Source organism: Macrobrachium nipponense, chromosome 21 (assembly GCF_015104395.2).
Source record: "Macrobrachium nipponense isolate FS-2020 chromosome 21, ASM1510439v2, whole genome shotgun sequence".
Lineage (NCBI taxonomy): Eukaryota > Metazoa > Arthropoda > Malacostraca > Decapoda > Palaemonidae > Macrobrachium > Macrobrachium nipponense.
This window is the reverse complement of record NC_087212.1, coordinates 10,168,197-10,180,251: the sequence shown is the minus strand read 5'-3', so window position 1 is coordinate 10,180,251 and position 12,055 is coordinate 10,168,197. Positions and strand designations below refer to the sequence as shown.

The 12,055-nt window shown below is 38.8% G+C and overlaps 1 protein-coding gene across 6 annotated transcripts in view; it reads left to right on the top strand.

Annotated features, from left to right (window-relative positions):
* LOC135197774 (uncharacterized) overlaps positions 1 to 11,302 on the top strand; it is a 79,630-nt gene extending 68,328 nt beyond the window's left edge. For all 6 annotated transcript variants that reach the window (XM_064224867.1, XM_064224870.1, XM_064224869.1 and 3 more), the window contains 4 exons: positions 5,750 to 5,854; positions 6,690 to 6,887; positions 8,564 to 8,713; positions 8,930 to 11,302. In XM_064224867.1, coding sequence (XP_064080937.1) covers positions 5,750 to 5,854; positions 6,690 to 6,887; positions 8,564 to 8,713; positions 8,930 to 9,187 — 711 coding nt within the window. In that variant the 3' untranslated portion in view covers positions 9,188 to 11,302. The remainder of the gene's footprint in view (positions 1 to 5,749; positions 5,855 to 6,689; positions 6,888 to 8,563; positions 8,714 to 8,929) is intronic.
* The last annotated feature ends 753 nt before the right edge of the window (positions 11,303 to 12,055 follow it).

The following is a 12,055-nucleotide window of genomic DNA, read 5'->3' as shown; positions in this document are numbered from 1 at the left end:
ATAAGTAGCTTATGTTTTTTTCTCTCAGGGTGATTAACTCATTTATTCAGTATTGTAAGTGTGGATATATATCTATCTATATATATATATATATATAATATATATATATAATTATATATATCTGTCTAAACATGAACAAATTTCAAATAGTAATTCTTAAAATACACATCCAAGATATCATTTATAATCAACGCTGTCAGCTATCATGTCAAGAGAGTAATTGGTAGAGACAACGCACTTATGAAGTAATTAAAGTGAGCGAAGCAATTAATGGCAATTAGTGTTCAGTGGCTGCTTAGGTTTCCGGCCTGCACATGCGCCATGCGCGCTTTAGGGTCTTTCGAGACACTGATGAAGATCCAATGCTGGTTGTTAAGTTCGTCCGTGAATATATGATGGACATTTTTGCCTTCCTTCGTCTGTTTGTTTAGGGGAGTTCTGATTATTATTATTATCATTAAACCGGATAAGCTTCTGGATGCCTTTGAGTTATTGGATAGATGTTATATGATTTACCTGTTGCTACAAAGAAACTTATTATTATTATTATTATTAGGGGGTTCCGTAGGGTCACAGGTTGATATATTCAAAGATGGGTTGACGTGTGATCGACCGCGGATCTAGCAAACGCAAGCCAATTGCTTTTCCTTTCAGCTAACGCAGTCACATAACTAAGGTATTCATTGGGCGCACCAATACTGGTCTGCGTTTCTTCCTCGGCATGTGACTTTAAAAGCGAAGTTTCTTTTCGCTAGAGTTTCCTGTAATTAGTGCTATAGTAGATTCACTTCAACCGTGCATCTGATGTCTAGGCCCGTCCCTTACGACGCTCCTGTTTGGCTGTTGATAAGCCAATCACAGGGCTGGAAACTCTCAGTCTCTCGAGAGAGTTCACATAAGCAGGGTGTATATTCCATCTCACTTAAGAGAATACTTTTGATAGACGTATCCCTCAGGAGAGGTGGAACATACATCCTGCGTATGGGAACTCTCGAGAGAGACTGAGAGTTTCCAGCCCTGCGACTGGCTTATCAACAGCCAATCAGGAGCGTCGTAAGGGACTGGCCTAGACATCTGATGCTTGGTTGATGTGAATCTACTATAGTATGAAACGTTGTTAATTAAAAGGATTTTATATAAGAAAAAAGTACCTACTCATGTTAATATACATAACGTGATTCAAAGACGTTATGCTGCAGATACGTATATGCATACGTACATACACATAAACATACACTTCCTTACGGATGAATAAGAAAGCAGTAAAAAAAGTACACAAAAAAATATATCCTTACATGCGCATCAATGCACAAAGCGATAGCAGAATAAATTACTGTTTTAAATACATACATACATACGTGCATACACACATAAACGCACACTTTCTGACGGATGAATAAGGAAACAATAAAAGAAGCACAGTAGAATAAATATTTGATTAATCATACATACATACATACATAATGCAGAGAGAGATAGCAGAATAAATTGCCCTTTTTATTAAGCTATCCATCAAAGCCTTTCGCCTTTTTTTTTCTGAAGATTCCTCTCTGTTTTCGTCTTTATTTCTGACTGATGTTTTTTCCCCCGTCTTCATTTTACCTTTATCGAATCTTTTCTTCTTCTTCTTAGTCAAAGGGGTTCCATTCGCCTGTGTAGACATCTTGATTAGGACTGACAATCGGTACGTCATTGAAGACGCAGCTCTCTCTCTCTCTCTCAACAACTTGGCATTATAATTCTATGAAGTCACCCTTTACTTAGAAGTCTCTCTCTCTCTCTCTCTCTCACACACACACACACACTCAACAACTTGGCATCATAATTCTATGAAGTCACCCCTTACTTAGAAGTCTCTCTCTCTCAACAACTTGGCATTATAAATCTATGAAGTCACCCTTTACTTAAAAATCTCTCTCTCTCTCAACCTTGATACAGTAGATGAACGTGTCAGTGACTTGGCATTATATTTCTAAGGAGCCACCCTTTCTTAGAACGCGCGCTCTCTCTCTCTCCCAACCTTGATACAGTAGATGAACGCTTCAGTGACTTGGCATTGAGCCAATTGTGCTGTGACTGTCATCTTGCAAGCTTCCTGGATATTAAGGGTCCTCTTTTTCAGGCTCTGGTACTTTCTAAGTCTTCCTCTCTTTTTCTTTCTCTACTTCTCTCTCTACTTCTTAATTATTCCCTGCATAGCAACCAATCGTCATCCATTCTCTCCACATGACCATGTAATAATAATAATAATAAAAACTATCCCTTACGCTCCACTGTAGGCCCTCTTCATGTTCATCGAAATCATAATTATCAAAAGATATCTGGGAAATCTTTATTAGTTTTCATTATTATCTAAGGAATTAAACCCTCCTCTTCCGCGAGTGCATTTAAAAAAGATTTCTTAAATCTTCCTTTCTGCACTGAAGCGTAGGAAAGGATAAATTTCGCTCTAAACGAATCAATTCATTACCCGAGAAGACGTTCATATCCCCTGGCCGCATCCTGGTCCCCCGCAATGGATGACACGAATTTAATACCGTAATGAAGCCAAAGGTTTCCCGGGCAAACTGTAATCCCATTACGGCGGGAAGGTCGCTGACAAAGTCAGAGTTGCCGTCAACCGCTTGGAATGAAAACGCGCGCAACGGCGTCGTCTTTTTCATTTCCATTCGAAGCTACACAATTAGGAGTGAAAGAATGGGAGCTGAAAAAAAAGAGGAGAAACGCTTCAATTTATTTCCTCCCTGGAATGCTCTTGGTCGATCCTTGGGAGTCGGGAAGGGGAAGGGGAAGACTCATTCTATTCTCATTTTGTCCCTACCTTCGGGCTAGCGGGAGGCAGGAGTGCCAACCGAAGTTGCACACACCAAACTTTTGCCTTTCTTTCTCGTAGGTTTATTGGGTATCCTCCTATCCATTTTCTATAAAAATAAAAGGCGACTTATATATCAGATTAAGTTGCTACGTAATTATTGCGAGAATAAACCTTATTTTTATTCATAATCATTACTGTTATGTTCAGCAAACTAGACATGAATCTTGGCGTTGCGGTTGGTAGTCCGATGGCAGGATGCCTGGAGGTGCGCGGAAACTCTTCAACTATCTAGGAAGGAATGGTGATTATTGGAAATTGGTGCGTCTTTCCTCACCGCTGCTATACAATACGGCCGTTTATAGACACTCCCATTTAGTATTCTCTATGTTTCTTGGCTTCCTGGCTGAGGTGGGGGGTTGGTGGAGACGTGCCAAATACGAGAGATAGTACTAACTGGGTCACGAGGCTAGATGATAATCACGTAAGAAGTGGGATTCCAGACGTCTTCATTTTAAATGAAATTGATGTTCTGTGTTTATTGATTTTGCTATTGAGGTAAACGTTTATATTTACGTTATAAATCTACTCTTCATCCTGATGGCTCTAGTTTCCTAGCATGGTTCGTTGACATAATTATTTATATTTCTGTAAATCGAGTCAATTTCCCTCATATTTAGCAGAAAAGCATTTTTCCTTACAATTGACAGACCTTAGGAGTTTAGCACAAGAACAGTGAGTCACAATGAGACAAGACCCACCATTGTGAGTGGGTGGCAGTGTAACAATTTGCTTACAGTTGTCATTTGGCAGTCAGCTAGTTAGGTAGTAAAATTATATATTTCTTTCGGTATTTTTTTCAGGTAACTAAATTCACACAATTATAAAGAAAATCAATGTTTTAAACACACATACACATACGCAAATATGTACGTATGATTGTGTGTATGTATATAAATATATAATTATATATATATATATATATATATATATATATATATATATATATATATATAATATATATGTGTGTGTGTGTGTGTGTGTGTGTGTGTGTATGTATGTATGTATGTATGTATGTATGTATGTATGTAGAGTATATGGGGAGAGAGATAGAGTCCTTAGTCAATTGAATGAGTGTTTTGAATATTGTTTGACAGTGGAGTGGAAAGGGTTAATGTAAGTTTAAAAATGCTCACAGGCGTAACTTTTGAGGCTATAAACACAGCAATTAAATTGAAGAATAAAAGAGAAAAAGAAAAAAACGTTTGAATTCGATGGAATTACACTGAAGATGCTGCGTTACGGAGGCGAAAGTGTGATTTAAGTTAATGACCAGGGCGTGGGATGTGTTTCTGGGTGGAGGAAAGGTGCTGTAGGAATGAGCTGACAGGAATTATTCATTCGTATGACATAACTTCACATATTATACAAAGGAAGGTGTACGTATGATAGACTTTTAATTTAGAAGATAAGACATGACAAAAAAAGAAAGGTAGAGGAGCATTGTGGGTATGGTCAAGGAAAAACGCATGTTAAAGACTTTTGTATACAAGATAAGTTGTTGAGTTTGTATACAAGATAAGTTGTTGGACATCTAGGCAGGAAAGTGACTGGTTTGGTGTCAAATGAATGTCTATAATTTTGTATTATTTCTCAGGGACTGCAAAAAAAAAAAAAATGTGGGAGATCGATCCCGATGTGAATCAGAAAATTCTATATATATATATATATATATATATATATATATATATATATATATATATATATATATATATATATATAATTATATAATGTGTGTGTTTGCTCTACAATATTTATTTTTATTTGGATATCGAAGTCATTCTCAAAATCACACACATTGCTGTAAATATTTACAGTCCGATACTGAAGTTAATGAACGTTATATTAAATCAGAGCGGCATAGGATTACGTTCATAACATGTGAAAATAAAGTATAATCAGGCGGCTTTATAATGCTTTGAGTCGTTAAAGTCATAGCATGCTATTATAAGGCAGGAATTCATGAAGAAATTACTCAGAATACTTTACCACTCACAGAGCACCCGTATAGCTAATAGGATCCAAGGAAATAGGGATTTTCGAGGAGAGAGAGAGAGAGCGCTTGGTAACGACTAGTGCTGCTTGCATGGCGTTTACTAGATCTCAAGCGATAGTTGTAGAACTCTACGTTGTATAGACGCCACATTTAATTTCTCGAGACTAAAATTGATTTCATGAATGCAGTCACCGTAACAACTTTCTCTCTCTCTCTCTCTCTCTCTCTCTCTCTCTCTCTCTCTCTCTCTCTCTATGTTTTGAATGGTGAATTTGGTATGACATTCAAATCTTTCTCATTGGTTTCAGTGTGTTAATGCAATGTTAGCGTACATTTTTCATTGCATTTTTAATCTCTCTTAATATCATTTATTTTTAACCTACTTTTTTCATTTCGTTTAGTGGGATATCTCATGTTTTTCATTGGTTTTCATGATGTGTTGATATTTTTTTCAGATATATATTAAGAGAGCATTTTATTATACATCTCTGGACGAGTCCATCCTGTAGGATTACGTCACTTTGTCCAATGAATTTATTAAGAGCAATTATTTGTTATTATATACTTCCATTGCTGCAGCATTTACCTCCTCTCCCGCTGAAGATGTTTGTCCTCAAGTCCCTCAACATCCCCTTCCCCTTCCTCCTCCTCCTCCTCCAAACCTCCCATCCTAACATCCATTCATCTCCAAACTCACTATTTACCATCCTACTCTTTTTTTTTCTCTCTCTCTCTTTTTTCCACCATCTTAACCTAACCCCTTTCTTCCCATGTTGAGATGACGAGGCGGTTAGGGGCAGGGGTAGGGGTGGCATAGACCCCCTCCCCCTGCCAACAGCGAGACCCCCGAAATAATGTTCACAAGGACCATTCTTCCGCAGGTCATGTGTGATGCGAACAGTCTTATCTACTCGGACCTACGGGTGGAGGATTCTGAGGACGTTGTGAATTTTATGGCCCAGCACTTTTACCCAAGGGAGCCTCTGGTAAGATTCCGAGGGGCGCCTGGGGCTGGGGTTGGGTGGGGGAAGTGGTTGCCTGGGGATGGGAGGGGGTTGGATAGAAGGAGGGAGATATAGTTGGTAGCGGGGGGTGGAGAAGGTATGAGAGTATTGGTAAGAAAAATAGGGTGTGGGGGGGGGGGCGGGTTTGGGGTGGGTGTGTTGGTAAGGGGGGAAAGATACAGGAATGGAGAAAAGGTTGTAAGATAAATGAGAGAGAGAGGAGAGAGAGAGAGAGAGAGAGAGAGAGAGAATGACTAGACGAATTTTAGCGAAACTTTGCCGGAGTATTTATTGTGTGAAAGCCTCCAAGCACTTGTCTTCTGATGTTTGTTGATGAACAGTTGATGATTGATTGCCATGGAAACCCTCTTGCTTTAGACGATCTTGCTTATAAATGTTATCAGTTTGTTATTGCAATCATTTGTCAATAATGTAATAAATCATTGCTTGCCTACGGTTGGTTTAATGTAAATATTCACTACAAGGTTTGCAAGGTTTCAGAAAGCAGATGTTTATTATTTTTAATTATAATAAATATGATATATATATGCTTAAAAATCACAGTAGATGCACGTGACTTCAATATATAAGCGAATACCACAGGAAAATGACAGGTAGGAGAAGTTCAGTGCGAGTGCTATCTTGCGGTCATTCACGCAACTGTGCCCTTACGATGCGTGGGAATAAACACGAGAAAGCACTTGGCACTGAACATCTGCCTGTCATTTTCCTGTTGTATATATGAATTGATTTATTTATCTATTTATTTAGTTAGTTATTTACAAACAACAAATAACTTCCGAATTATTCGCGTCAGAGCACAGGTCTGCACATGACGTACGATGACAACAAGGAATGGATCCACAGCTCGGTGCGGGAGTGGGTGCGGAGCGGCGCCTCGGTGGTGGCTCGCGACCCGGCGACTGAGAGACTCGCCGGAACGATCCTGGCCACCGTCCTCACCCGAGACCAGTCCAACACCTTCGAGGAGGCTCTTAAGAGTCCCAAAACGAAGGTGAGAGTGAAGAGAAGAATCTCAGTAAATTATGAATCTGCTGACACTTATATAAATAAGCCAAATTCAAAAGTTGCTATACGACGTGAGCGGCTTATGGACTGTTTATTCTTCTCGGCGAAGAATATCTCAAAATGGGTCGTCTTTCACTCGTAACAATAACAACTTCAGTTAAATAATGCCTTGAATATTTGTAGTGATATGACCTTCGAAGCATCTGCTTTAGTTACATATTCTTAAGATTCTATTTGAGATGTGACGGTATGGAAATGTATGAGTAATGTTTTATTTTTTTTATTTAATTTTTTCTTAGCTGGCCATTTCCCACGCTCGGTTACCCCGTCACGAATCTGCACCAAAACCAATAGTTGCCATTTCCATTAATCACTTATTCCCTCGCTTACTAAGTTGATTTCTAGGGTCTCGCTGTGACCCACACCTTCTCCTTGACTCTGTTCTCCTGCCCTGCGGCAGAATCAATTGAGATATTCGTCAAGAGGTGTAATTGAACCTCTTCAACTCTTGAACATAATTATGTTCCACTTCGCTCGTTGAATTGTGGATTTTTTTTTATTTTTATTAAATTAAATCACCATTGCAGGTGCGTCGTCTCTACTGCACGAATAGTTCTAAGTATTTTATACACGCATACTCTTAGTAAGCTTACCATTTAATAATTTTCCGTGTAATTTTCAGTATTTTTTTTCTGAATGAACCTGGTGCTAAATAGATTTACCCTTTTTGTTTATTTATTTTTTTAAGGGATAACGGATGGAAAGGAGAAGACTTCGTTTCCTCACTGACCCTACTTCATTTCATATTGGAAAGAATTCAAGTTTGAAGTGTTTCATAAGTAGGTGCAGGGGAATCTACGCTTTCACAAGCTAGAATAGTTATTTGTTTCTTCAGTTACTCCTGTTCATGTATACATAAAATATATGTATTTCACAGTCATATATTTATATATTATATATAAATACATATACATATAGCCTATATATACATATATATATGTTATGAAGTCATGACACTGTTGGTCGCGGAAGGAGTGTTGGAAAATGTGTTTACTCAAGTGATTATGGCGAGCCATCAGCGCGCAGGTAATCTAGAGTCCGTGAACCTGAGGTGGGATTATGTTGCCTAGCGACGGGCCGTGAGAACCGATATGCGTCCACATTCTTCTTCGGAAAATTCTTGCATTCGGGGTACGTGTCAAAATTTCTGGAATTCATTCTTGCATTCCAGGGTAGATGTCAAAATTTCTGGAACTCATTCTTGCATTCCAGGGTAGATGTCATTTCTTGAAACTTCCATTCTTGCATTCCAGTAATGTCAAAATTTCTGGAACTCATTCTTGCATTCCAGGGTAGATGTCAAAATTTCTGGAACTCATTCTTGCATTCCAGGGTAATTTCTGGAACTCATTCTTTCATTCCAGGGTAGATGTCAAAATTTCTGGAACTCATTCTTGCATTCCAGGGTAGATGTCAAAATATCTGGAACTCATTCTTGCATTCCAGGGTAGATGTCAAAACCCCATGGAACTCATTCTTGCATTCCAGGGTAGATGTCAAAACTTCTGGAACTCGTTCTTGCATTCCAGGGAAAATGTCAAAATGTCTGTAACCTAATCTTGCATTCCAGGGTAGATGTCAGGAACTTACTTTGCATTTCAGGTGAGAACTCTACATACCGTGCTGTCTGTCTTAGAGGCAGCGGTGGACTTTTTCTCTCGCTATGAAAAGGTGGACAAGATTCTGGAGCTGGCCATGATCACCGTTCCAGAAGAATACAGTGGCCGAGGTGTAGGAAGACGCCTTGTCCAGGTATGCCATATACACTTGATTTATTCCTTTATTTTCCTTGCATGGAAATGTGTCATGGACACCAGGTACCTAATGTTATTTGCTATAGCTAAGATAATACATACTATATACTTGCACCGGTATACGTGTGTTAGGAACACCTGATGACGTCCCCTGTTGAGTAATATACCTAGTGTGAGAGCTTTTTCATTTTATAATATATTTTTTATTCAACAGGAGAGTGAAAACCGCGGGTTGAAACTCGGGTGTCAGTTAGCCACAGCCCAAGCCACGGCCGTGCCCTCCCAGAGGTTACTCTACCGTCTGGGTTACGAGTCGCTCTACACCATGGACTACACCACCTTCGAAATCGCTGGCGACCGCGTCTTCGACATGGACAGAATGCTGGGAACGCCCTCGGCGAAAGTCATGGCCAAGATCATCGACAAAGATCTGAAGGAAGAAGAATTAGACAGACAGAACGCTTCTTTGTAATGCACGTGTGCAATATCCCTGGAGTAGAGCTGTTTGTTTCCAAAGATTTCCCGCCAAAAAACTGACCCCTCATCCACCAACCCGCCCCGAACAATATTCGTCGTAGGCCTGCCAGCTTTTGCGTGTTCGATTATTCTTGCATCATCTCACTCCTTTTTTTTTCTCTCTCTCTACGAATGGCGTTAGTTGGCCCCTAAAAAAAAAAAAGAAATGTTATACATATCATAGCTCTGTATTTTTATATTTGCATTCTAGCATCATCTTTCATGAAAATACCGTATTGATTTCAGAATACTTTCTTTTGGAAGATTGACCGGCACGGAATGGCTTAGTTATTCGTCTTATTGTCGCTACGAGCGCACTAAAGAAAGAAAGCCCTTTCATTCCCCTGTTGTAGTGTAAAGTCTCTGACACGGAAAGAAAACGAACAATGCTGATGCAAATTGGGACTTTATTTTCTTAAGTTTGAGAGTGGCAGAGGAATGAAGCTGCTATAAGTCTAGGGTTTCCTTTGCAGCCTGCAAAATTCCACATTTTCCATCTGCCCCTTCGCAGTAACTCCTGTAAAAGCCAAGAATTCTCTACGGAGTAGATGATTGAGTGATCTGAGAAACTGGGTGCTAAGTAGCTCTTCGGAGGAATGCTAAATAGCAACGTGATACTGACGGGGAAGACTGGTATATGACAGTTGAAGCAATTCTCGAAGGTTCTATAATGGTCGAAGTTAGTGACGATTGCTAAGTGCTGCCGAGTCACAAGATTGCTATGAAGTGAGAGGTCTTCTGATTTTTATAGTTGCTTGATTTTGTTTTCAGAACCTAGACAGAAAGTTAGTCATTTCGCTGTAAGATATAACTGGTTCATGGGGAAGAGCAACATGCATTGAGTTTCCTGAGAGCAAGAGGACTCCTTATGAAGGATTTTAAAACTTCAACACATTTCTCACACATTTCACAAATTACGGTATTATAAATGAAAGGGGGTTATATTTATTGTTGTTATAAAGTCGGTTGCGAAGGATATAGGATAAGCTAAGAGCTTCAGGAATAGACATATACTTTATTTTGTTTTCCAAATCATAAACTTCCAGTGTCGTTTTGTCTATATTTTTTGCAGCTCTGTTGTATTTCTTTGGTCTGAGAATATATTACACATATTATATATTTAGTTAATAAAGATATCGAAAAATGTGATGTTGATAGAGTATAGGGCATTTATCAGATGTTGCTGAGAAGTATAATAGTAGTTTTAATTTGAATATGTTTGATGTTATACATATATATATAGCTATAATGTATATGAATCGTTTGTTTGGCGTAAGAACATTACGTTGTATCCATAGAACGATAGTGGTATGAATAACCCAGTAGTCATAATGTTGTCATTCGCTGTATAATTGTGAGTCATGGATGTAACTGACATGAAACCACAGCTGTCAATATCGTTCGTCAACAGATTCAGTCTTCCACAACCAACAAGAAGAAAACAGTTGGATTAGGAAGGCCTGGATTGTTAATGTCCTATGTACACGGCCTTGGTATTTTTCTTCTGATCAGTGTTTTGATCTAAGGCTGAGGCTATATAGAGGCATCAGATAAAGGTTCTATTTCGTAGCACCTACTTTGAAAGAAAGCACAATAGTAGACGTATTGGTAGGTACTTCAGATGAGAACTAAGGTAAATTTGCGTACATACGGAGGATTGGCTCCAACAAGTATTTAACAGCGGGACTGTTGCTTGCTGGCCGTATCCCAGGTACTTGCGTAAGTCTGCACTTTTATTTTGTTAAATTCAAGTTACCTGTTGTTATATATATTATTATATGCAAACTGCATTCTATTTCTTACTCAGTGATCTGAAACTTTTCCTAACTTTTTCAAGTGAATAGACAACCTGTGTTAATTCTTGCAAAGTAATGGCAATCGTGTCAGACTGTTAGTCATCATGATATATGGATAAGGACGCTGATCTCTCTCTCTCTCTCTCTCTCTCTCTCTCTCTCTCTCTCTCTCTCTCTCTCTCTCTCTCTCTTTCATTTCAACGCCCAGCTGATGATTCCAGTTACTGAACATGCACACTATGATGCAGCCACAATAAATTGTACACACTACTGCTCTTTTGTGTTTTTATCTACCCAAGGCTATGTGACTGATAGTTTTTGTTTATTAATTCATATATTGTTTTGAAAAAGTCTTTATTTTAGGTCTGAACCAGGGGAATTCTCTAAATTTTTGGTTTGGCGATAAATGTACTAAGCGTCTATGATACGTGATACTTCAGTGGTGGAATCACATTGCAGCTCATATGACAGCCGTCTTACCTGCTTGTTGTTGGAAAATGTTGCAAATCTGTTACCCACGCAACCCTGGAGTCCATATACCCTGCTGACCTGAATGACTTCCAAAATGATGAGACTTCAATTGCTCATTTGTAAGCATTTCCACCACTGTGCCTAATTGTAACTCAGAAGTTTCCAATCCTTATTGACGACTTAGACCAGGCAAAGAACAATTTCTCCATCATTATGTGGACCACCACCAGATGCTGGTTTATTGGACAATATCCCTCCTGGCTTACGGCCGGGGAACCTTCCTTCAGGCTTTGGGAAATTAATTTAGTTCAAGCTGATATTTTTTTTACGAGAGCTCACGCTGCGATAATGTACTGTCATTTCCAGTCAGAGATTAATAGAGAAGAGTAGCACCTTTTTTTTATTGTTGATAAAAATCACAGAAGGTAGTTTCATAATACATTTTGGTTATAAAAATGTCCAGTAACTTTTCGTTAAGAACATACTTAAATGCCTTTTGACAGGAGTACGATCTTTTTTCCTTCATAGGCCGCACACTGACCTGTATATTGACTTGA